The sequence below is a fragment of the Mobula birostris genome, chromosome 27 (assembly GCF_030028105.1).
Source record: "Mobula birostris isolate sMobBir1 chromosome 27, sMobBir1.hap1, whole genome shotgun sequence".
NCBI classification, from domain to species: domain Eukaryota; kingdom Metazoa; phylum Chordata; class Chondrichthyes; order Myliobatiformes; family Myliobatidae; genus Mobula; species Mobula birostris.
The window spans coordinates 19056258-19084012 of record NC_092396.1 but is presented as its reverse complement, the minus strand read 5'-3'; the positions used below and the strand labels follow the sequence as shown (position 1 = coordinate 19084012).

At 43.9% G+C, this 27755-nt stretch overlaps 1 protein-coding gene across 1 annotated transcript; it reads right to left on the bottom strand.

The window, feature by feature from the left end:
* Positions 1 to 16272: 16272 nt before the first annotated feature.
* On the bottom strand, positions 16273 to 20159 carry LOC140188610 (uncharacterized). The gene is made up of 5 exons (XM_072245043.1): positions 19971 to 20159; positions 18202 to 18276; positions 17736 to 17814; positions 17409 to 17509; positions 16273 to 17088 (listed from the first exon to the last, which is right to left on the bottom strand). Exons 1-5 carry the CDS (start codon positions 20013 to 20015, stop codon positions 17020 to 17022), a joined length of 369 nt encoding a protein of 122 aa, XP_072101144.1. The 5' UTR covers positions 20016 to 20159; the 3' UTR covers positions 16273 to 17019.
* Between the last annotated feature and the right edge of the window lie 7596 nt (positions 20160 to 27755).

The following is a 27755-nucleotide window of genomic DNA, read 5'->3' as shown; positions in this document are numbered from 1 at the left end:
TTTCCCTAATCTCTTATTTATTGTTATAGAAATGATGTTGTCACCACTTCAAAATGCATTATAATACCCAGAGACCCAATAATCCACCTTCAGTATTGGATAGCCCTGGTTCTTGTCTTGTACTTGTTTGCAGTAATGAGTAATTAGAACAGTTTCCAACACAGTCTCCCTAATTTCTGCTGTGTTGGATCCAGTTTGCAAAGGGTAGAGAAAACTACCAGACTATGATGAAGGGCCAGTTACCTGAAATGACAAGACAAAGTGAGCAAATTTCTTAGAGTGAGGAAGATTTAGGAGAGAATTAATAGGTATATTCAGAATTATGAAAGGTGGAGGGGAAAGTGGTCCAACCAAGTCTCAGTGAGAGTCAGCACCTTCATTTGAGGGGTCTGAGCCCCAGTGAGAGTCAGCACCTTCAGGGGAGGGGTCTGAACCCCAGTGAGAGTCAGCACCTTCAGGGGAGGGGTCTGATCGCCAATGAGAATCAGCACCGAGGGGGGAGGAGACAGAAGAGAGAACAAGGCACTACTGAAGCTTCCTCAGTCAATTTGTGTATGGTTTTGATGGCTATGTGCAATCCCTGTTTGAATCTTTCACTGAATTTAACATCCGGGAACACTTTACAACTGATCAAATTGGTTGAAAATGGAATATTTTCACTCATTGAGAATCAATATTGATAATTGGCTATCTTCTCTGTTTGATGCGCCTCAGCCTAGGATAATCAGACACAGTTGCAATTGTAGCGCAGAGCAGAAAGTACATACATGCTCATGTTGCCAGACACTTCTGAAAACAGTCTACTGACTCCAGCAAAAATTGAGCATATCTGCACCCTTTGACTCCAGGTCCTGAGGGTTCCTCTAACTGGGATTCACAGTCATGACATCTTCCAGAAAGTTGCCAATGATTGAGAACAGATTGATTTGCTGGTTATCTAAGCCAGTTCGATTCAGCAGGCAAACCTGTGTAATTTCTACTTTGTCACATAGATGTCAGTGTTGTTTCCTTACATCAAAGTTGCTGGTGAACGCAGCAGGCCAGGCAGCATCTCTAGGAAGAGGTGCAGTTGACGTTTCAGGCTGAGACCCTTCGTCAGGACTAACTGAAGGAAGAGTGAGTAAGGGATTTGAAAGTTGGAGGGGGAGGGGAAGATCCAAAATGATAGGAGAAGACAGGAGGGGGTGGGATGGAGCCAAGAGCTGAACAGGTGATTGGCAAAAGGGGATACGAGAGGATCATGGGACAGGAGGTCCGGGAAGAAAGACGGGGGGGGGGACCCAGAGGATGGGCAAGAGGTATATTCAGAGGGACAGAGGGAGAAAAAGGAGAGTGAGAGAAAGAATGTGTGCATAAAAATAAGTAACAGATGGGGTACGGGGGGAAGGTGGGGCCTTAGCGGAAGTTAGAGAAGTCAATGTTCATGCCATCAGGTTGGAGGCTACCCAGACGGAATATAAGGTGTTGTTCCTCCAACCTGAGTGTGGTTTCATCTTTACAGTAGAGGAGGCCGTGGATAGACATGTCAGAATGGGAATGGGATGTGGAATTAAAATGTGTGGCCACTGGGAGATCCTGCTTTCTCTGGCGGACAGAGCGTAGATGTTCAGCAAAGCAGTCTCCCAGTCTGCGTCGGGTCTCGCCAATATATAAAAGGCCACACCGGGAGCACCGGACGCAGTATATCACCTCAGTCGACTCACAGGTGAAGTGTTGCCTCACCTGGAAGGACTGTTTGGGGCCCTGAATGGTGGTAAGGGAGGAAGTGTAAGGGCATGTGTAGCACTTGGTCCGCTTACACGGATAAGTGCCAGGAGGGAGATCAGTGGGGAGGGATGGGGGGGACGAATGGACAAGGGAGTTGTGTAGGGAGCGATCCCTGCGGAATGCAGGGGGGGGGGGGAGGGAAAGATGTGCTTAGTGGTGGGATCCCGTTGGAGGTGGCAGAAGTTGCGGAGAATAATATGTTGGACCCGGAGGCTGGTGGAGTGGTAGGTGAGGACCAGGGGAACCCTATTCCTAGTGGGGTGGCGGGAGGATGGAGTGAGAGCAGATGTACGTGAAATGGGGGAGATGTGTTCAAGAGCAGAGTTGATAGCTCCCGATATGGCCTTTTATATATTGGCGAGACCCGACGCAGACTGGGAGACTGCTTTGCTGAACATCTATGCTCTGTCCACCAGAGAAAGCAGGATCTCCCAGTGGCCACACATTTTAATTCCACATCCCATTCCCATTCTGACATGTCCATCCACGGCCTCCTCTACTGTAAAGATGAAGCCACACTCAGGTTGGAGGAACAACACCTTATATTCCGTCTGGGTAGCCTCCAACCTGATGGCATGAACATCGACTTCTCTAACTTCCGCTAAGGCCCCACTTCCCCCTCGTACCCCATCTGTTACTTATTTTTATGCACACATTCTTTCTCTCACTCTCCTTTTTCTCCCTCTGTCCCTCTGAATATACCTCTTGCCCAACCTCTGGGTCCCCCCCACCCCTCCTTGTCTTTCTTCCCGGACCTCCTGTCCCATGATCCTCTCGTATCCCCTTTTGCCTATCACCTGTCCAGCTCTTGGCTCTATCCCTCCCCCTCCTGTCTTCTCCTATCATTTTGGATCTCCCCCTCCCCCTCCAACTTTCAAATCCCTTACTCACTCTTCCTTCAGTTAGTCCTGACGAAGGGTCTCGGCCTGAAACATGGACTGTACCTCTTCCTAGAGATGCTGCCTGGCCTGCTGCGTTCACCAGCAACTTTGATGTGTGTTGCTTGAATTTCCAGCATCTGCAGAATTCCTGTTGTTAGTGTTGTTTCCTTCTTGGATTGTCATTTAGTGTCGAGGATAACTTGCTTCCAGCCTGAGTTGATCTGTGAGGATGTGCACACACAGTGACAGGTGAGGAAAATGGATGGGTTGTTGGGACTCTTTCCACTGCTTTCACTTGGCTTCCAATTGAAAGACTTGAAGTGCTTGGAGCAAACATTCTGCTGGAGAAACCCTGGGTTAGGCAGCAGCTGTGGGGTGGAAGGAATTGTCAATTTTTCAGTTTGAAACCTCTCATCAGGATTTGCCGTTCCCTTGTATCTCCACTGAAGTGCTTGGGGCCTTCCTGAATGCTTCTCTGTCATTTTAAGTGGTCTTGGGCCGGAGATTCCCAGGAGCCAGCTGACATGTTGCACTCTCTCAATTTTGAGAACATCTTGGAGTGTTCTTTTCCACCTGGGAATCTCGGAATAGAGTGTTTTTAGCGTCCAAGAGCAGGTGAGTGTATTCAATGGAGCTGGCTGAGTTTAATCTGGAGCCTAATAAGGTGGCGTGGTAGTGGTTACTGCAAGGCTTTACAGTCGTAGTGATCACGATCAGGGTTCAATTCCTGTCAGAGCCTGTAAGGATATTTTATGTGCTCCTCATGACCGAGTGGGTTTCCTCCCACATTCCAAAGATGTACAGTTGGGATTAGTGAGCTGTGGGCACGCTATGTTGGTGCCAGAAGCGGGGCGACACTTGCAGGCTGCCCTCAGCACAATCCTCGTCAATTTGCCTGGATGCAAAAGTGACATATTTCACTGTACGTTTTGATGTATATGTGACAAATAAAGCTAATCTTTTTTTAAAAATCTTTAAGGTTAGTGCTGGAGATGTTGGCCGAGGAGAGGGCACTGATGTTGGCCCAATTATCCTGCCAGTGTATTTGGAAGGTTTTGCAGACACAGTGGGATTGTGGTCACTGCTGACGCTGTCATGGGCAAGAGCATTCCCAGTAAGCAGGCTGATGGAGAACAGTAACTACTTGGTTTATCCTTGATACTAGTTCAACAACAGCTGCCACAGATTCAGAATGGCAGCTACGTCCTGCAAGACGGTGAGCTCATTAAGTGCTGATGCTCCAAAAGCCACACTTGGCATGGGCATTGAAGTCCCAACTCAGAGTGAATTCTGTTTCCTTATTCTTCTCAGTGCTGCTCACAAGCGCAGTTTGACACTTGGGAGTATCGATTCAGCAGCTGAGAGAAGATACTAGGTTCTAATCAGATCTTTACATACATCTGAAACTTCATGCGGTCTGATGTCAATGTAGAGGATCACACAGGGCCATTACCTGTACACCATTGAACGTACCCAGGGATTGTAATTCTGGCTGTAATGTATCATAATCATAATAATGTAAGAAATAGTTGCAGGATCAGGCCCCTTCCACCATTCTCAAGATCATGGCTCATCTACCTCACTGCCAACTTCCTGCTCTACTTATCTATCCCCTGATTCCCTTAGCATACCAAAATATATCACTCTCTGTTTTGAGTCGATCTCCAAAGCTCTCAGGAATAGAGGATTCCAAAGATTCAACACCTTCTGCATGAAGCAATGTCTCCTTATCTCTGCCAGGAGGAACATGCCCTCTGCAGGCAGCCTATCGAGCCCTTTCAGAATTTAGTAGGTTTCGATGATGAGGTTTCATTCTTCTAAACTCCAGAGAACGTAAGCTTAATCTACTCAGCCTCTCCCCAAACCTGGCATCCTTGGAACCAGTCTGGTGAATCTTTGCTGCACTTCTTCTATGGCAGGGATTCTCAACCTTTGTTATGCCATGGACCCCTACCATTAACCGAAGGGTCCGTGAACCATGTTCCCGCTAATTTGTAATGACCAGTGTGTGCAAAAATCTTGTGCTGTGCAATTTTTTTTTTGCCCAACATGACAACAACATGTGTACACGGAATAATTTCTTCAATAAAAACAGTATAAATAAGCCAGTTCTAAAATCTGCAGACAAATGGTTGCAAACTCCACATTGCCATCACTGTCCGCACCAAAAACCGGAAAAGGAAATGTGATTGTGTACGATCGTGAAATGCACTTAACATGCCAACGTGGTGGAGAGTGACAGCTGTTTGTGCGCTAGCAACAAAAGATACATGCACGCGCACGCCTTAGAGGGAATGTTGTCTGTGGACCTCAGGTCGGGGGTCCCTGCTCAATGGCAAGTATCTTTTTTAAGTAAATAAATCAAAACTGTACATACTATAAGTGTGGTCTCTCAGTGCTCCGATATAATTGCAAAAAGACATCTCTATTCCTGTACTCAAATCTTTACATAATAAGGGCCAACATATCATTTGTCTTCCTAATTGCACCCTACATCTGGATGTTAGCTTTCAATGACTGGGTATGAGGACATCTAAGTCCTTTTGGATATCAATATTACCTAATTCTCACATTTTAAAATGCTCTAAGTAGATAATGTCACATTTTTCCCACATTCTTTTCCATCTACAATGTTCTTGCCTATGCACTCAGCTTCATATTCCCTTAAAGCTTCAATACAATCTCCACCTATTCACACAGCCGCCTAATCTTGTGTTGTCAGCAAAATGAAATACAATATTTGGTCTCTTCATTTTATTCAATAAAACATGAATTGTCTCCTAAGGCAGTCCCACAGGGATATAGATAGTATCCACTCTGCTACCGAGGATTCTGAGATGGCTAATAAGATCATTGTGAGAACCACACACTCTTCTATAGATCGGGCAGCCAGTAGTTGATGGAGTGAGCGGGCAAGTTATTTTTGAATCACAAACATGAGAAGATCTGCAGATGCTGGAAATCCAAAGCAACACACACAAAATGATGGAGGAACTCAGCAGGTTGGGCAGCATCTATGGAAAACAGTAAACAGTCGATGTTTCAGGCCGAGACCCTTCTTCAGGACTGGGTGGGGGAAGAGGAAAGAAGCTAGCTGGAAGGCGATAGCTGAAGCCACAATCGGAGAAGTGGACAATCCTCCTATTGTCCACTCTCCTCTCCTATCAGATTGCTTCTTCTCCAGCGCTTGACCTTCCCCAAGGTCAAGAAGAAAGAATCTGATAGGAGAGGAGAGTGGACAATAGGAGAAAGGGAAGGGGATCATTGTTCCTTTACCTGAAATGCACCAGACATTTTTTCTTAACAATCTGATAATTTGGTAGTCACCATTACTGACTTTGGCTATTAAAAAGAATGTCCAGATTAATTAATCAACAAAAGGATAGGATTTGAATGCAAACCTTTGTATCATTCATCCATGCCTCAGGATTATTAGATTCTTATGTGAACCCTCTTTGCTAAAGTGGCTGACTCTGACTGGGATTCAGATCCCCGTTTATTGTAAAAGATTCAAGGCAAGTTACATCAGTAGATCCTCCTAAGTCCTCAGCACATTACTGACAATGCTTCATCAATTACTAATTCCCTGCTGTCAGATAAATTACTAATCTAAGGAAGTATAATTTAGCATTGTAGAATGCCAACCTTTGTAACTCTATGACTAAGCAGGACTTTCCACAAAAAAATTTTCTCCTAGAGTAAAATACAGTGTACAAGACAATTAAGTCTATGTATAGGAAACAAAGCTTGTGTGCTATTTTTAACCTGTCCAGATATTTTAAAATTCTCAGGATTTACTGTAAGTGTTACTGTCATTCTTAATTGTGCTAGGTTGTTTGGAATATTTAAGGGTCAGTGAAGGAGGTAGGACGATGGCTTTCCATTGGAGTTGTGGGGAAGGTGGTAGCAGAAAGTTTGAAGTCAAGGAGAAAGCCATCCTTATTCTGAGAGCGGGAGAGAAGAAGTGTGACAATGGAGGTAAAAGGGGTATAATTACACTCTGATTACGAGATTTCACTGTCCCATCACCAAAGGTGGCCTTATAGCACCGTGACGAGTCCCAAAGGTCATAGTGGTAAAAGAGAATGAGAGGTAGCTGAGATGAAACGACAAAGCAAGTTAAAGAAGGTGTTAATAGAAAACAAAAGGTCAGTCTTAAACCCAGTGATGTGCTATCCTACTTGACTTTGTCCTCATAAACCTACGTATGGCAGATACGTCTGTACGTTATAGTACTGGTAGATGTAACTAATGAACATATTGTGGAGACCAAGTCCAGTCTTCATGTTGAAGCTCCCCTCCGTCATATTGAGTGGCATAAACAAGAGAAAATCTGCAGATGCTGGAAATCCAAGCAACACACGCAAAATGCTGGAGGAACTCAGCAGGCCAGGCTGATATTGAGTAGTATAACAATTTTGCTAATTGGAGCAGATCTGGCAGCTGAAAACTGGGTGTTGATGAGGTTTTTCAGGAGATCAGCAGCAGAAATGTACATCAATGCAATCTGTAACTATGGGCTAATATATCACTGCCCATTATTACCATCAGCCCCGGTTCAATGAGGGAATGCGGAGATCAATAGTAGTTGTATGTAAAATGAGTGCCACTGTAGTTAGGCTTTAGTTCTGGATATATACATGCTAAGCAGCAGAAAGAGCATGTCACAGGATGAAATCAGCAATCTCATGGCCTGTAGATCAGAACCAAAGCTCAACAATCTTAATGCATCTCATTGTCCAAGACCGAAAGAAGCTGCAGAAGATCGTGAACACGGCGCAGCACATCACACAAACCAATCTTCCGTTCCTGGACTCACTTTACAATAGCTAATAGGAGGAGGAGAATTCAAGAACATCCCCATTCCCTATACTGTCGGAGCAGTGCTGCCAGGATAATCGAGGACACGACCCATCCAGCCAACACACTTTTCGTTCCTCTTCCCTCCGGGAGGAGGTTCAGGAGCTTGAAGACTCGCACGGCCTGATTTGGGAACAGCTTCTTTCCAACTGTGATAAGACTGCTGAACGGATCCTGACCCGGATCTGGGCCGTACCCTCCAAATATCCAGACCTGCCTCGGTTTTTCTGCACTACTTTACTTTCCATTTTTCTGTTTTCTATTTATGATTTATAATTTAAAGTGTTAATATTTACTAATTTTTACTATTTTTAATATTTAATATTTGTAATCAAGAGAGAGGAAAGCGCAGAATCAAATATCGCTGTGATGATTGTACATTCTAGTATCAATTGTTTGGCGACAATAAAGTATAAAGTAAATAGCTAATAGGAGGAGGAGAATTCAAGAACATCCCCATTCCCTATAATGTCTGGGCCCAAAGTTGGAAAGGCACGAGTGAAATATTCAAAACCCTGAGCAAAGTGATGGAGGATGTGGACAATGCTATCAAGAGGCCCACACTAATTTGCTCATCAATGCCCAATTTGGTTTTGCTAGGATCCCTTAGCACCAGACCACAATAGGTTTCAATAGATACATTTAATGTCAGAGAAGTGTATACAACATACATCCTGAAATTCCTTCAGACCTCGTCAGAGCCTTGAAACAAACATGGACCAAGGAACTGCAATCCAGAAGCGAGGTGACAGTTACTGCCCTTGACATCAGGGCAAAATTTGACAAAGTAAAGCATCAGGGCATCTCACAAAGCTTCAGTCAAAGAAAAAAGCATTTCAGTAATTGAAGTCATACTCTAATCAAAGATGGGGTTGTTGGAAGTTAACCACAATTGTCATTGCAACATATTGTGCTAAACCTAATTAGCTTCAGCTGTTTTTATTAATAATCATCCTACCATCATAAAACTAGAATTATCAGAAATTGTTCATTTCCATTTGTCACTTCTCAGGAATTGAAACAATCCTTATCTGCTTACAGAAAGACTTGGACAGCAGCATGGATTTATGACATTCCTGTCACAAAAGTGTTAGGGATTGGCCAAGTTCAACATGAGAGTCTAATCAATACACAAAGAAGCTGGAGGAACTTAGCGGGTTGGCTAACATCTATGGAGGGAAAGGTACAGTCTAATCATTAATCTGTCAGGTCAAGTCAAGTGTATTGTCATGTGCAGGTCGGTTCAAGAACCTGAGCTGTCAAGAGAGTAGCTGTTCCTGAACTTGATGGTGGGGGACATCAGGCTTCTGAGTCTCCTGATCAATGGTAACAGTGAGTTGGGATTACCATACCAGGCAAGATGCCATCAGTCAGGATATTTTCAACAGTGCATCCGTAGAAGTTTGTTGGAACATTTGGTGACATTAAGAATCCTCTTAAGCTTCTAAGAAACTGGCATGCTTTCTTTGTGGTTGTAAAATATGCAATGGGAATAGACAGGCCATCTAAGATGTAAATGTCCAATCATTTGAAGCTAGTTACTCTCTCCACCAATGAGAACTAGCACCTTACCTCACAACTTCCCTCTTCTGAAGTCAACATTTAGTTCTTTGCTTTTGTTAATGTTGAACACGATGTTGCTTACACAACACCACACAACCAGTTGTTCTACCTCCCTTTTGTATGCTGACTCACCACCACCCATAACTTGGCCAACAACAGTTGTGTTGTCAGTGAAGTTGTAGATGGTATTCAAGCTGTGCTTAGTCACACAGTCATGGGTATAAAGAGAGGAAGACAGGGAGCAAAGATGCAACTCGATTCACCTGTGCTGCTATCTCCAAATCAACATTCTAAGCATGGAGACAATTGCGGGGTGGGGGTGGGTTTAATCTTTCACCACAATCTCTACTAGATCAGTCATGTACAAACTACAACAAGTGAAAGAAAGGTTGAATATCTTCCTTGAGTGAGTCACTTCCTGATACTCAGGGTTTTGTACCACCTACAAAGCTCAACCCTCAATTTCAAAACCATTTGGGACAATGCAGCCATCTTGATCCACTATCTTAAACATTAATTGATGCTACTACCCTGTGGCTCTGACAACCACCATCACGGGTGCTTCAAAACGACTGGTAATGGCACACATTAACTTCAGCCTTCCAGATAACCTTAAACATTTGCATTTCACTCACTGCAGACACCATCTCCCTGACCCTACAGTTATCTGGACAGTAAAGACTATTATATTAGGCTATGGTTTATTGACTACAGCTCAACCTTCAATACTAAAATTCCAAGTAAAGTCTTCAACAGACTCTGAGAACTGGGAGTCAACACCACCCTTTGGATCCAAGATACTTGAAACATCAAAACATAGAGGGACCTTCACGAACTCCCGAAGCTCCTGGTGACCCTGTGACTTCAGCTTCTGAGGTCAACGTGAGAGTACCTTTCAGGAGAGTGAACCCACGGAAAGCATCCAGCCCAGACGGAGTACTTGGCCAGGTACTAAGGACCTGTGCTGATCAGCTGGCTGGAGTGTTCGCCGATATCTTTACGCTCTCGCTTTGACAGTCTGAGGCACACACCTGCTTCAAGCAGGCTTTAATTATACTCGTGCCAAAGAAGAACAGGGTAACCTGACTCAATGGCTATTGTCCAGTGACACTTATATCCACTGTAATGAAGTATTTTGAGAGGTTGATGATGAGAGTATCAACTCCTACTTGAGAAGTGACTTGGATCCGCTCCAATTTGACTATTCTCACAACAGGTGCCATTAATTGACTCTTCACTCAATCATGGAACAGCTGGATGGTGAAGATGCATACATCAAGATGCTCTTCAATACTATCATCCCACCAAAACTAATCAATAAACTTCAAGATCTTAGCCTCTGTAATTCCTTGTGCAACTGGGTTTCCCCACTTGCGTACCCAAGTCTGTTTGGATTGACAACTATACCTCCACAATCACCATCAGCACAGGTGCACCACTGTGTGCTTAACCCTCTGCTCTACTTGCCTTATGACCGTGAGGCTGAGCACAGCTCCAGTGCCATATTTAAGTTTGCTCACGACACCACTGTCGTTGGCCGAATCAAAGGTAGTGACGAATCAACATATAGGAGGGAAATTGCAAATCTGGCTGAGTGGCCACAATAATAACCTGTCACTCGATATCAGCAAGACCAAGGAACTGGCTATTGACTTCAGGAGGAAACCAGATGAATATGAGCAAGTCCTCATCAGGGAAATCAGAGGTAGAGAGGGTCAGCAACTTTAAACTCCTTGGTGTTATCTTTTCAGAGGACCTGTCCTGGGTCCAGCAAGTAAGTGCCATTGCAAAGAAAACATGGCAGCACCTCTACTTTCTTAGAAGTTTGTGAAGATTCAACATGTCGTTTAAAACTTTGAGAAACTTCTATAGATGTGCAGTGGATAATATGTAGACAGGAGCTGCGTGGGACTTGGTCATTGCGAGGACGAGGCCTCAAGCTACAGTGTCAGCTATTTGCAGCTGCCTTGGGTGGAGGCGTCAGATTAGATGTGCTCCACCAGAGTGCCTGAGGTGGTGTGGCGTGGCATACATGCTGGAGTTGGTGTTGCCCTCCAATGTTCGGACAGCAGAAGACAAGGTGTATTGTGTTCCACTGCAGAGTACTACAACATTCATGGATTCTTTTGTATTTTACTGTTGTCTTATATGTGCTATGTGTCTTGTGATGAGTATGACTGCATTTTGCACCTTGGCCCTGGAGTGATGCCGTTGCGTTTGGCTGTATTCATGTACAGTTAAATGACAAACTTCAACTAATGCCCTTGAATGGAAGAGCCTAGTGCATACAGCTCAGTCCATCATGGGCAAAGTCCTCCCCACCACTGAGCACATCTACATGAAATGCTATCGCATGAAAGCAGCATCCATCATCAAGGACCCCCACCATCCTGGCCATGCTCTCCTACAGCTGCTGCCATCAGGGAAGAGGTACAGGAGCCTCAGACCCCTCACCCACAGCAGAAGTTATTACCCCTTGGCCATCAAGTTCTTGAACCAGAGGAGATGACTTCACCTGCCCCATCACCAAACTGTCCCTGCAACCTGTAGACTCTCCAACTAATTTTCTCAGTATTTATTATTATTATTTTGCTTTTTTTTCTCTGATTTTATATTTGCACAGTTTGCTGTCTGTCTTATTAGGGGCGATCTTTGTGTTTCTTGTATTGACCTACAAGAAAAGGAATCTCAAGGTTGTAGATGGTGACATACCTGTATATATGTACTTCGATAATAAACTTACTTTGAACTTCCTGACCAACAGACAGCAATCAATAAGGATAGGCAGCAACACCTTCTGCCATGATTATGATCAACACTGGTCCTCAGCCCCCTGCTCCACTCCCTGAACACTCATGGCCATGTGGCCTGATTCTGCTCTAATTCCATCTCCAAGTTTGCAGAAGATCTCACCACAGTGGGCCATATCACATATAATGACGAGGATAGAGGAGGGAGATGGAGGTCATAGTTGCATAGCATCATAACAACCTTTCCTTCCTACAATGACAGCAAAATAAACGAGCTGGTGAGTGCCTCCAAGGCGGGGAAGTTCACATCCTCCCATCTACACACAGTGGCTGCTATAGTAGGTACCACCTATACCTAACAAAGTGGCCACTGAATGTACGTTTGTGTTATGCTGCTGCTCTAGCCCAGCCACTTCAAAGTTTGACAAGGTGTACATTCAGGGATGCTCTTCCTCGTACCATTTGTAACGTGTGGTTATTTCAGTTACTGTTGCCTTCCTGTCAGCTTGAACCAGTCAAGCCAGTCTCCTCTGACCTCTCTCATTAACAAGGTTTTCACTCACAGAACTGCTGCACGCGGGATTTTTTTTTGTTGTTCTTTCATACCATTTTCTGTAAACTCTGGAGACTGTTGTGCATGAAAATCCCAGGATATCAGAAGTTTCTGAGATACTCAAACCACCTTGTCTGGCACCAACAATCAAAGTCACTTAAATCGCATTTTTTTCCCATTCTATGTTTGGTCTGAACCTCTTGACCATGCCTGCATGCTTTTATGGATTGAGTTACTCCTACAGGATTGGCTGATTAGATATTTGCATATTAATGAGGTGTACCTTTTGAGTGGCCACATCAACTGTGCTGAAGTTGAGAGGATTGAGAGCTTCAATTTCCTAGGAATGAGCATCACTAATGGCCTATTGTGGTCCAAACATGGCTAAGCCCACGAATGCCTCTACTTCCTCGCAAGGCTAGATAATTGATGCACCATATAAAGCATTATATCTGGATGCATCACAGCTTGGCATGACAAGAAAGTGTAGAGTTCTGGACACACTTCACCACAACCAACCTCCCCTTGATATACTCTGTCAATATTTCTTGCAGTATCAGTGCCTCAGTAAAGCAGCCAATCATCAGAGACCCCACTCATCCCAGACATTCTGTCTTCTCCCCTCTCCCATTGGATTGGGCAGAAGATACAAGAAACGGAAACAAAATGCTGGCGGAACTCAGCAAACCAGGCAGCATCTGTGGAAAGGAGTAAACGGTCGATGTTTCAGGCAAAGACTCTTCATCAGGACTGGGAAAAAAGATGAGAAGTCAGAGCAAGAAGGTCTGGTGGAGGGGAAGGTGAAGTACAAGGGAGTAGATACAAGAGCCTGAAAGCACGTAACACATACCACCATTGTCCCTGTACCAAAAAAGACTGAGGTAACATGCCTGAACGACTGGCGTCCTGTCGCACTCACCTCAATAATAAGCAAACGCTTTGAGATGCTGGTCAAGGATTATATCTGCAGCTTGCTACCACCCAAACTGGACCCCCTACAATTCGCCTACCAACACAACCGATCGACAGGCGATGCAATAGCCACTGCTCTACATACTGTCCTTACACATCTGGAGAAGGATGCTTATGTGAGAATGCTGTTCTTGGACAACAGTTCAGCATTCAACAGCATAGTTCCATACAGGCTGGACAAGAAGCTCAGAGACCTCGGCCTTGTGCAGCTGGATCCTGGGACTTACTGTCAGATCGCTAGCAGGTGGTAAGAGTGGGCTTCCTCACCTCCACCCCTCTGACTCTCAATACAGGAGCCCCTCAGTGCTGTGTACTCAGTCCCCTCCTTTACTCCCTGTATACCCATGACTGTGTCGCCACCCTAATCAGCTAATTAAATTTGCCGACAACATGACATCGATTGGACATCTCAAACAATAACGAGGTAGCCTACAGGGAAGAAGTCATCTCTCTGACACAGAGGTGTCAAGAAAACGACCTCTCTGTCAATGTCACAAAATCAAAGGAGCCAGTTCAAGAGGAATGGAGATGGGCTAACCTCTATTGACATCAATGGATCTGGGGTTGAGAGGGTAAACAGCTTTAAGTTCCTTGGCATCCACATCACCGAGGACCTCACGTGGTCTGTACACAACAGCTGTGGTGAAAAAGACACAACAGCTCCTCTTTCACCTCAGACGGTTGAGGAAGTTTGGTAGTGGCCCCCAAATAACCATTAACAATTACAGCATGGAAACAGGCCATCTCAGCCTTCTAGTCCGTGCCAAACTCTTACCCTATCCTATTCCCACTGACCTGCACTCAGCCCATAACCCTCCATTCCTTTCCTATCCATATATCTATCCAATTTAACTTTAAATGACAACATAGAACCTGCCTCAACCACTTCTGCTGGAAGCTCATTCCACACAGCTACCACCCTCTGAGTAAAGAAGTTCCCCCTCATGTTACCCCTAAGCTTTTGTCCTCTAATTTTCAACCCATGCCCTCGTTTGAATCTTCCGCACTCTCAATGGAAAAAGTCTAACCACGTCAACTCTATCAATCCTCATAATTTTAAATACCTCTATGTTTTGCTGAACATCTACGCTCTGTCTACCAGAGAAAGCAGGATCTCCCAGTGGCCACACATTTTAATTCCACATCCCATTCCCATTCTGACATGTCCATCCACGGCCTCCTCTACTGTAAAGATGAAGCTACACTCAGGTTGGAGGAACAACACCTTATATTCCATCTGGGTAGCCTCCAACCTGATGGCATGAACATCGACTTCTCTAACTTCCGCTAATGCCCCACCTCCCCTTCGTACCCCATCCGTTATTTCTTTATATAAACACATTCTTTTTCTCTCTCTCCTTTTTCTCCCTCTGACTATACCCCTTGCCCATCCTCTGGGTTTCCCCCCCCTCCCCCTTTTCCTTCTCCCTGGGCCTCCTGTCCCATGATCCCCTCGTATCCCCTTTTGCCAATCACCTGTCCAGCTCTTGGCTCCATCCCTCCCCCTCCTATCTTCTCCTATCATTTTGGATCTCCCCCTCCCCCTTTCAAATCTCTTACTAGCTCTTCCTTCAGTTAGTCCTGACGAAGGGTCTCAGCCCGAAACGTCCACTGTACCTCTTTCTAGAGATGCTGCCTGGCCTGCTGTGTTCACCAGCAACTTTGATGTGTGTTGCTTGTCATGTAAGCACATCTTTTTACCAAATGCTGTATTTTATTTTACCTTCCTTTAATACTCAGCTGGTGGCTTGAGCCAAATGAAAAGCCCAGTGCTTTTGGGTAACTTCCAAACACCCTGCGGTCAATTATGTATTCAGCTGCCAGAACTACCACAGAGTAATATACAGACATTGCACCCACTATCCTTTCTTCAGCATTAAAGCTAGATGCTTTTATACTTGACTAGAAATACATAGCTAGTTGTTGGTCTGAGGGACAAAATCAGGTATCACTTACTTTGATTTGACAACCACTTGACATGCCAGGTCAGGCAATATTTTAAATATTTGAAGCCGAAGAATTCCATCTTTGACATTGCAATTTGAAGTTACTGCATTCAGGAGCTGAACCTGACCTCAATCTTATCAAAACAGCTTACAGCATCAAAAACCAAGATAGGTCCCTTGTATCAAGAGAGCAGGCTCCCCATATGGTGGAATTTCAATTGTGCTAATTTGAAGTGAAGTGCTAGACTGTATTTAGAGAAAGCCAAACTGATAATTGAGGCTAGTAAAAAGATCAATAAAGTACTTCAGAATCAGGATTCATGTTTCTAATCAGCCACCAGTATTTAAGATTATGTAACTTGTTTAACCTTACAGAAAGCTGAAACTGATACAATATGGTTGGAGTAGATATCCAATGCAAATCAAGCATAGAAAAATATGAATTGTACAATGCAGAACCAAGGAGGGCCAATTCCTGGATTTGAAAGAAAAATCATGAAAATTACATAGGTAAAGGAATTCCTTTACTTGACTTGTACCCCATTATTCTATAATTAAGATCAAATGGAAGACCATTTTTTAATCAGATATGATTAATCTCTTATCCAGGGTGTCCAAATATACTGTTTAATTTGTACAAATATTTTACCACCAATTGAAAAGCCAAATTTGAAACAACCACTTTTACCTCAAAAGCTGCCCAACATCTACTTCCAGAAACTTTATTAATGGTGTACTTGTTCTCCACCTGAAATCTATACAAAAGGTTGTTTGACTCGTGTTGAATCAAGAAGCAGTCTGCATTTCCTTTCTGAAATAGCTAAATTCTGTTCATTTTCAGCCACCTTCCAGATTCTAACACTGGTCTGCAGATAGCTATGCTGTTACTGTTCATGCTTCCTTATGAGAAGAGGTAAAGGTAGTGATAGAGAAAGCAAAGGAATGCTGCTGTGTGCACTGTAAACAATCTGTAATACCACTTTTTAAAAAAACCCAGATTTATTTATAGTACTTAACCAGAATATACAAAGTAGTGGTCAAGCATGAACTAATGAGGTATACAAATTTAAACCTTGTTCAATATGGAAAAATGATACTAATTTAATCAATTCTTTAAACCATGGGTTTTAAGCATACATCACAATGAGTTCAAAATTTACAAATTGACCCTGTCAATTTTCACTAGAAATGTACTGCACCACAAACATTAACAACAAAACTGTGGAGCTTGAAGAAAGCCTTTTTTTCTTGTTTTTTTTAATCTCATTTTTGTACAGAATAGAAGACCAATTTCCCTCCCCTACCCAAGTTAGCATGACCTATATCTTTGGTCTTCATTGCATATGAACCTCTACCCTAAGCACAATTTACAAAAAGAAAAAAGGGCAGTAATTATTTTCTTTTCTTGAAATAAGAAAATGGTCAGTAAACAGTAAAGTGTGTGCTTCTGAAATGTACAAATTCAAGTTCTAAACCCATTTTGAAACAGACCCAAAACTTATTACAGCATTCAAACCCATTACAAACATGGTTGTACAAAGACCATTAATAAATAACTTCATAAAAAACAAATATTCCCCAGAGCAATGCCTTGGACAGGTGTTTCAAGAACCAGTTGTACAATACAATATAAAAACCCACTCTGCAAATGTACATAAAAAAGCACACTCTCTACATTTTGAACTTGACCATAACATCAAGATATAAAAATTTAAACAAAGGAATGTTTAAGCTTCTGTCTTGGGTTTTGTTGACTCTCCATTTTCTGACTTTTGCCTCTTGCTTTCAACTTCATCCTAGAGGAACAAATTAGGAAATTAAGTGTTCAGAAAACTACCGCTTGGAGACTTGAAACAAAAAATCCACTCCCTCATATTTCTACAGAATCAGTTTCTCACATTGCATACCTTTTACATGCTTAAGTTTGTCCCTATTGTACTCCAACCCAAATCATACTCATGGCCAAAGGGGCTTGAGATCTCAAGAATCAGCAGTCGAAAGAACTGGCACATTTGACAATGGAACTTTGAACACATACCAGCTCATTATGACTTGGTGTATGACAAATTCTACATTTCAAATCGTAATTAAAAATCACTTAAATATCTTTACAAACCTGCTCCTCTGCAGGACGCTTCACCGCATTGCCTTCTGTTTCATCACCTTCCTCCTCAGCACCTTCTTCCTCATCACCATCCTCTTCACCTTCACCCTCAGCTAGAAAATAAAACAGGTTACTAACAGAATCTATATACAAAATGCACAAACCAGAACATGAATTTACAATACATCATGATAGCATTGCCAGTGGAATCATTGATCCCCTATTTCTAATGTTAATTGCATTGGTCATTTTAACAGACTGAATGAAATACTCATGCAAATGCTACACCCTTCTCCAATAGAACACAAAATTGACTACAACAGTATCATGAATACATACCATCTTCTTCATCATCCTCTTCCTCATCTACTTCTTCTGCATTTTCATCAGCATGATCAGCCCCATTCTCTTCCTCCTCCTGTAATAAGTAATCAAGGAATACCAAGGTTAAGTTCAAGACGTTCAGATGCAAGCTCTGGAAAATTTGTCAGAGACTCTAGAATGTCTGTCACATCAGTCACATGGATGTGATACAATGCCACTGCACTTAGTTGAGCAAAATGGTGTTTTTGACTATACAGGCTGGGCTCTCTGAAGCCTGCTTGGTCGGGGGTGGGGGAAGAGGAAGCACCGAAGCCTGGTAGTGACGATCCACCTGAAATGCAGTTGGTTTTATTGCAAAAAAAAAATCTAACCTGTGAACGAAGTTACCAGGTAAACGGTGAGAAGGTTTCGCTTCTTATAAAATGTGACCAGTTACACTCGCTTCGCCCCTTTACCCCGCCCCTTCCATTTTAATACCTACTGTTCCATTCGCTGGGGCATCTCCACTCCCATTTTCTTTCTTCTCTGCCTCCTCCACAGCCTTTTCTTTTAGGTCCTGCAAATCCAGAAAGCAAACCGTTCAGAAACGCAAATTCAAAAATTCTTCCGGCGGCAGGAGACTCCGTTTAGCTCCGTGAAACCTGTTCATTGTAACACAGACCCTTGTTTCCACCCTTGTGCGCAGACTTCCGTTTACTAATATCGCGGCAGACGAGGTTGGAAACTCGGCTCCGCTCCAAGTCCTTCCCGGACATACCAACAAACTTGTATCAACATCAACGCGCATTTAGTGGGCCATGCACCTTCCATAAGATAATAGGTTTCTGAAGGAGAAAGACGCTTGCATTCCACGAGTAATTATAAATGCTAAAAGACGATTTCCAAACTGTTCGTACCAAGTTTAAAGATCGTGCAATCCTTAACTATTCGCTGTGGCACAGGGAGTAAAAAGATGATCAACTGGTGCCTTGTGCTGGATTCTGCGGAGTTCCACTGGAAGCGGAGCGAACATGCTCGCCCGGCCGAGACCTCGCAAATGGCGGTGGACGCTGCGAGCTGCAATGGCGCAGCTGCAGGGCTGCATGTGGCCGCAACGATGCTCCTTCCGCTTTTATACCGCGCTCGCTCGGGCCCCAGCCGCGCACGCATGCGCGCTCTGCCCCGGTCTCTCCCCCACCCCCACTTCCCCGCGCCCTCCCCCCCCATGGGGGAGGGTAAACCGCGCCTCCTTCCGCGCGAGCGAGGCAGGCAGCGGGCGGGCGCGCGCCTCGCCAGCCCGTGCGCGCGCTCCTCTCCCGCCGTTCCCTCGACACACATCTCCCCCCCCCCATAGAAAACAAAACCGGCGGCAGTAAAGAGCGGGAAGCGGCGGCCGGGCGCCACACGCAAATTCCTCCCTCACCTTTATCACACGGAAGCAAATGGACACCGGGTGAGTCCGTCTACCACCGGGTACTAACAATCGGAAGCGTGGAGAGGGACCGCTCGAGGGGGACCGGCTGGAGGAGATGCGGGAGGCGACCCCCCCCCCCCCCCCCCCCCACACACACACACACACACACACACAAGGGAAGGGATGTCCCGGGATGGATGGAGGCGACAATTCCCCCCGGACAAGCCGAAAAGGGGACGGCGAGGCAGAACTCGCGAGGGCGGGAACAATGTGCAGCGAACGCTCCCCTCAGGAGCGGCGCGGTTCCCGGGGTCTGGGCGCCGCAGCCTGGCTCTGGCTGAGGACCACCGACCCGCGGCGTCGCCCTCCTCCACCACCACCACCCCCGCCGGTCTACCCTCCGGCACCCCTGCCAGCTGAGCGGTCTCTGGAGACTGGCCTCGCCGCGGCGGGACCCGGCTCGCTCCGAGTCCCGGTGGCCGGTCGGACTCGAGTCTCCGTGTAATCTCGCGGGAAAGTCGGCAACTTCAGAGAACCAGCGCTGAGCGGAGGCGCTCCGGTGAAGCCGGCAACTCTGGGACATCAGGTGGAGATCGCACGTACTGTTTACATTCTTCCTTAATTAAGTTTTCAACTTTATTAAAATAAAGTAAATCCACACGGAGCAAACTTCATCATCTCAACCCACAAATTACCCTGCCAAAATTATCCCTGCACTTTCACATAGTACCGGTTATTCGCACAATTCACACAAAGAGAAATTTGAGATAACAAAGGGAACACGAGGAAGGTTTAACATCAAGAATAATTTCGGATAATTTCACAATTACGTTTTTGGTAAAAATATATAAACTCACCTTGGGGCTAACCTCTTTGGTGGTGTCCACTACTGCATCAGCCATTCTAAGCAAATTTCAGATATATAAATTATGTAATTGGGAAAAAAAAGTGAAGTAGGCAGAGGCTGAATTATCCCGTGGTTATAAATATTTCCCTCAGCAGATCTCCTTTGTATAACACACGCTGTGAGGAGGAATGAGGCGCCGTTCGCCGCGCTCACACTCTTAATACCTTCGCTGGTGGACACGCAGCCACGCCCTCCCCGTCCCCCATTCGTTCCTCACACTGCCCATTAAACACGGCGTACTGCCTCCCCTCCTGTTGATTGGAGCTATGCAAATGTTTTTGGCTCCGATTGGTGCAGCGCCTTTTTTGAAGTACGGCCTTTTTCGCCCTGATTGGCTGTATGTTAATTATTATTTTCCTTTTCTCTCTCTCGCAGTCTGACCCGCCCGGAGATGCCTGCCCCGACCCAGGTAGTTCCTATTGGGTCAACTCGCCAGCGCTGCAAGTGTGGGTTCTATGATTTGTGGGTTCGCCTTCTGCTCTTGATCATTGCTCCTCCTTCCCCAACCGAGGGAACTTCCAATTGGAAAATGTGCCGCTCCGCCTATGGTTTTTAATAACGCTGAGACCTGGCATCTTCTACTGGTCTATTGTCTGTCAATTTTTTAAAATGCTACACTTTAATTGGTGGCAGTGTGAAGACTTGCCTTCCTTTCATTCGCATTGGTAATCCCTCGCAATAGCTTAGCTTTTTGATTAACGTAATTGGTTCCTTTTTAAAGGTCATCTACTTATCGCCACTGTCCAGTAGACTTATTTAAGCGCCAGTTTTACAGCTAGATTGGCACTGGAATTTGTTTTTCTCGCTTACCATTGATAAAGTCCATTTCGTAATATTATGATGGACTCGGCCAACCACTGTTAAAGGTTTAATTTGAATACTTAAGGATGACGACTTAATACAACAGCATCCAAATATGTACTTTGCCGTTTAAAACAATGGTTTAAAATTAACACCGAATAACTTTAAACCCATAAATTATTAACATTAACACGATGAAGTATACAAAATTAGTGTTTTCCATTCAGTCGGGAGTTAGAAGTTACCTGTTTGGAGACCTAAGTTAGTACAGACAATGCGATCCGCAATTTTTAAATGTTTTTCCCTCTGATATAAAAACTATAAACGGCCTTGCTTCCTGACACTAATTTGGCGTGGCACGATTTGCTACATTTAATCAGGTGCAATTCTCACCTTCACATTTTCTTCCACACTAGACTAATCTTTTCGACCGCTGCGGGATAGGTTCGCCTGCACTCGAGCGCCAAATGATAGCAAAATGGAAACTTATCCTGAGCGAGTTCTGACTTGTATCACAGTGCGGTGGTGGCAGTGTCAGCACACCTACATTTACATTTTCTTATTTTGGTGGAGGACTTGCGTTCATATGAATAGTCAGATGGGGAAGATTTAAACAATTGACTAAGCTTTGACCTTTTTACACGTCGCATCACACTTTTTAATGTGAATTCTACAATTTGTCATACTTCATCTCTTAATTACTTGTAAGGAAGTACTAAGTACACGTTTGCTATGTATGTTATATTTTAAAATTTCTTTCGCTCTGGTTAACTGACAAGAAAACCTTCTTACCTGGTGCAGCAACAGGTTTTACTTGGCAATCACTGACTCTACAGCGACTTGTATTTCTTTATTTTCCCGCCTTTGGCAATCTGCTTACTCGAGAAGAAGTCGCTATTGTTTTGATTTATGAACATGGTTTCCAACTGTCACGCAAATCGAAACTGTTGCAACATAGCCTAGAGCAGATCGGGAGTCTACTTGCCACTTCAGAACAGTAATGTTAAACTCGCCCTGTAACAAAACTTTACGACAAAGTCATTGCTGATTCACTTTATTCCACGAGCCGAGCAATAGCCGGGCAAGGTTGACATTTAAAGTCACGTGAGCTTTCTATGTTAGAATGCTTTTAAACTAAAAGCATCGTCTTTAACTAAGACTGCTTAACTAAGTTCGTCTTGGCCTTTCACCTCAGTCTTCCGATTTAAAGTGAGTACAGTATATTTTCCGGTTAGATTCAAATCAAGCCAGATATTGCTGTTGATTTATACAACAAAAACACCTATTAGTATCTTCAAAAAACACCTAGTTTGTTTGATTCTCTAGGAAGGGGCTTTAATGTAAAACCACACAGACCACGAAGATCTCAGATTCTCCTCAGAATCAGAAGAAGAATAACATGGTCAGGTTTTGCCGCAACTTCCCACCGATCCAATTTAGTTCCTGACATTTCTGTTGGGTTAGCATGTTAATTGTGATGACCTAGCAGCATTCTGATGGTTACCTGTTCCTTGTGGTTGAGTAAATATGAGGAATTATAAGGTTGAAAAATGCTGTATCCTTCAGAATGTATCGCTCTCTTTATGTTCTACCACAGAAATCGGATTTTTTTCTTCGAAGTGTATTTTGTTCTCATCCATAAGACATAGGAGCAGAAATAGGCCATTTGGCCCATCGAGTCTGATCTGCTGTTCAATCATGGCTGATCCTTTTTTTCCCTCCTCAGCCCCACTGCCTGGCCTTAACCCCTTAACCTTTGATGCTGTGTCCAATCAAGAACCCATCAAGCTCTGCCTTGAATACACCCAATGACCTGGCCCCCACAGCTGCCTGTGGTAATAAATTCTACAAATTCACCACCCTCTAGCTAAAGAAATTTCTCTACATCTGTTTTAAATGGATGCCTGAGGCTGTGCCCTCTTTTCCTAGACTCCTCCACCATGAGAAACATCCTTTCCACACTACTCTGTCTAGGCTTATCAACATTCAAAAGGTTTCAATGAGATCTGCCCTCATCCTTCTAAATTCCAGCGAGTACAGACCCAGAGCCATCAAATGTTCCTCATATGATAACCCTTTCATTCTTGGAATCATCCTTGTGAAACCTCTCCAATTCTAGCACATCTTTTCTTAGATGAGGAGCCTAAAACTGTTCACATTACTCAAGCTGAGGCCTCACTAGTGCCTTATAAAGCCTCAGCATAACATCCCTGCCCTCGTATGAATGCTAACATTGCTTTTGCCTTTCTAACCACCGACTCAACCTGCAAGTTAACCTTTAGGGTGTTCTGCACAAGGACTCCCAAGCCCCTTTGCATCTCAGATTTTTGGATTTTCTCTCCACTTAGAAAATAGTGGGCACATTTATTTCTTCTACCAAAGTGCATGACCATGCATTTTCCAACATTGTATTTCATTGTCTTGCCCATTCTCCTAATCGTTCTAAGTCCTTCTGCAGCCTACCTGTTTCCTCAACACCACTTGTCCCTCCACCAATCTTCATATCATCTGCAAACTTTGCAACAAAGCCATCTATTCCATCATCTAAATCACTTATATACAGCATAAAATGAGCAGTCCCAACACCAACCCCTGTGGAACACCACTCGTCACTGGCAGCTAACCAGAAAAAGGATCCTTTTTATTCCCACTTGCTGTGTTCTATAAATTAGCCAATGCTCTAACCATGAAACACACACAAAATGCTGGTGGAACACAGCAGGCCAGGCAGCATCTATAGGAAAAAGTACAGTTGACATTTCGGGTTTAGACCCTTCATCAGGACTAATGGAAAAAAGAGTAAGAGATTTGAAAGTTGGAGGGGGAGGGATGGATCTAAGAGCTGGGAAGTTGATTGGCAAAAGGGATACAAGGCTGGAGAAGGGGGAGTATCATAGGATGGAAGGCCTTGGAAGAAAGAAAGGGGGAGGGGAGCACTAGAGGAAGATGGAGAACAGGCACAGAGTTATTGTGCGAGGGAAAGAGAGAAAAAAAATTAAAAATTAAAATTAGGAATGGGGTAAGAAGGGGAGGAGGGGCATTAACGGAATTTAGAGAAATCAATGTTCACGCCATCAGGTTGGAAGCTACCCAGATGGAATATAAGGTGTTGTTCCTCCAACTTGAGTGTGACTTCACTTCGACAGAAGAGGAGGCCATGGATTGACATATTGGAATGGGAATGGACGTGGAATTAAAATGTGTGGCTACTGGGAGATCCTGCTTCCTCTGACAGACAGAGCATAGGTGTTCAGCGAAGCAGTCTCCCAGTCTGCGTCAGGTCCCGCCAGTATATAGAAGGCCACACCGGGAGCACCGGACACAGTATATCACACCAGCAGACTCACGGGTGAAGTGTCGCCTCATCTGGAAGGACTGCCTGGGGCCCTGAATGGTGGTGAGGGAGGAAGTGTAAGGGCAGGTGTAGCACTTGTTCCACTTATAAGGATAAGTGCTCTAACCATGCCTGTAACTTTCCTGAAATACGATGACCTCTTGGTAAACAGTGTCATGTGTGGCATCTTGTCAAATACCTTCTGAAAGTCCAAATATACAACATCCACTGCATCTCCTTTATCTATCCTACATGTAATCTCCTCAAAGAATTCCAACAGGTTCATCAGGCAAGATTTTCCCTTAAGGAAACCATGCTGACTTTGTCTAATCTTGTCCTGTGTCACCAAGTATTCCATAACCATCCTTAACAATTGACTCCAACATCTTTCCGACCACTGAAGTCAGGCTGTCTGGTCTTTTTCTGCTGCTTTCCTTCTTTCTGCAATTTTCCAGTCCTCTGGCACCATGCCAGAGTCCAACGATTTTGGAAAGATCATTACTAATGCTTCCACAATCTCTACCGCTACCCCTTTCAGAACCCTTTGGACAAGTTCATCTGGTCCGGGTGACCTATGTACCCCTTAGGCCTTTCAGGTTTTTAAGCACCCTCTTCTAATAGTAACTGCACTCACTTCTCTTCCCTCACACCCTTCAATATCTGGCACACTGCTAGTGTCTTTGACAATGAAGACTGATGCAAAATACTCATTTAGTTAATCTGTCATCTTCTTCGCCCCCATTATTATTTCTCTGGCTTAATTTTCTATCGATCCTATATCCACTCTCATTTCTCTTTTATTTTTTACATACATGAAAAAGCTTTTACTATCCACTTTGATATTGTTTGCTAGCTTGCTTTCATATTTTATCTTTTCCCTCCTAATGATTCTTTTAGTTGCTCACTGTAGGGTTTTAAAAACTTCTTTTAATATACTGTTTAAATAAATTGTGCAACACATAGCTCTGGTTAGAAAGTGTGACTTTCCAATCAAGAGTATAGTACATGACTCCAAATGTGATAAACTCTTCCTGTTGATTGTTAGGAGAGAGTTGTTTTCTCTAGTATATGCCTTTATGCTATTAAAGCTATTTTGATATTATGTGTAAGGTTTTCAAACTTTCTTTCTATTGATAGGCAATACTTTGCCCTAATTTCACACATGCTGGTGACCAGTTTTTCAACATGGAAACTAAGTTCAGCAAGCCATTCTGCAACACAACAAAGGATGAGGTGCTACAGAATGAATACAAGGAGTTAGATAAGAAGTTAAGATGCAATATGTTGTGGTTAGTGATCTCCAAATTATTCACAGTTCCTCATGTTAATGAGGTCAGAAATAGATGAATTTGCGGGTAGGGGATCCAGGTTCTTAAGACGACAGGGATCTTTCCGGGGTAGAGCTAACCCATACAAGAAGGTGGGTTGCATTTGAACCAGAGAGGGACCAATATCATTGCAAGGAAGTTTAGTAGTGCTACATGGGAAGGTTTAAACTAGATTGGTGGGGGGGGCGGGACTCTGAGCAGGAGCAAGTCATAGGATAAAGCAGTAGCTGGTGAGAGCAAGTTTAGTAATCAGGATAGCCAGGGACAAGTAAAGGCAGGGAAAGAAATACCCAGTTAAACTTAATTAATCTCAATGCATGGGGTTTAACAGGTTAGGTGGATAAACTCAGAGCATGGATTAGCTCTGAGGACTTGTGAAATTCCCAAAGACTGGAAGGTAGCTAATGTTGTTCTGTTGTTTAAGAAGGGTAGCAAGGACAATCCAGGGAACTACAGGTCAGTCAGTGGGGGAATTACTGGAAGGAATTCTAAGGGACAGAATCTACCAGCATTTTGATAGATGGAGTTTGATCAGGAGGATCCGCATGCCTTTGTGCATGGGAAGTTGAGCTTACTGTAGCAAAAGTTGAAGAAGTAACCAAAAGATAGATGAGGGTAGGGTTGTGGATATTGTCGTCTTGGATATTAGCAAGACCTTCAACAAAGTCTTGCATGCTAGGCTGATCTGGAAGTTTAGATCCCATGGAATCCAGAGAGGGCTAGTTACGTGGATTCAAAATTGGCTTTGAGGTAAGAAGCTGAGGCTGGTGGTTGAGATTGTTTCTCAGAATGGAGGAGACCAGTGACTAGTGGTGCACCATAGGCATTGATGTCGGGACCCTTGTTATTTGTAATTTATGTAAATGACTTGGATGCAAATACAGAAAGCTTGATTAGTAAAAATTAGGAGATGTTGATAGTGAAGAAGGTTATCACAAATTACAAGGGGATCTTGATCAGTTAGGGAAGCAGGCCAAAGTTCAAAGTGTTTAAAGTAAATTTATTATCAAAGTACATATATGTCACCATGTACAACCGTGAGATTCAGTAAATACAAAGAAACACGGTAGAATCCATAAAAGACTGCACACAACAAATGAACAACCAATATGCAAAAGACAACAAACTATACAAATACAAAATAATAATAATAATAAATAAGCAATAAACATCTCAGAGTCCTTGAAAGTGAGTAGATAGATTTTGAGAACAGTTCAGAGTTGGGGTGAGTGAAGGTATCCCCTCTGGTTCAAGAGCCTGATAATTAAGATGTAATTACTGTTCCTCAACCTGGTAGTGTGGGTCCTGAGGCTCCGGTACCTCCTTCCTGATGGCGGCAGCGAGAGGAGAACATGGCCTGGATGGTGAGGGGCCTTGAAGATGAATGCTGCTTTCCTGCAACAATACTCCATGTTGATGTCCTTAATGGTGTGGGGGGTGGGGGGGGGGCTTTACACCATGATGAACTGGGCTGTATCCACTACTTTTTTTGTAGGCACTTTCATTCAAGGGCATTATGTTTCCAGACCATGGTATCCACGTGCCAGGGAGTGGTAAATGGGTTTTAATTGAGATAGGTGTCAGGCAATGCATTTTGGAATGTCATACCACTATAGGACTTACACTCCCAAATACCCCGCCATTTATAGTTTAATAGAACAGGAAATAAAGAGTACAAATACATAGTTTGTTGGAAGTGGCATCACAGGTAGTGAAAAAGACACTTAGCATCTTGGCACTCATTAATCAGGGCATTGTGTGTTAGTATTGGAACACTATGTTGCAGTTGTATGTCATTGGTGAGGCTGCACTTGTACTGGTACAGTTTTGGTTACCCTTTTATAGGAAAAATGTGCTAAACTGAAAATATTCAGGAAAGATTTATTTATTTATTATTTATTGAGCTGCAGTGTAGAATAGGCCCATACAGGCCTTTGAGCCACACCATCCAGCGATGCAATGCCCTGATTTAATCCCAGCCTAATCATAGGACAATTTACAATGACTAATTAACCCACCAACTGGTACATCTTTGGACTGTGGGAGGAAACTGGAGCCCTCTGAGGAAACCCACACGTTCACAGGGAACTGAACCCGATGGACCTGTACTGTAAAGCATCGTGCTAACCACTATGCTACCCTGCCGCCTTGTTTATGAGGATGTTACCAGGACTAGAGGGCCTGAGTTATAGGGAGAGGTTGGCCAGTCTCGGTCTTTATTCCTTAAAATGTAGGAGAATGAGGAGTGACCTTCAAGGTTGTGTAATGTCAT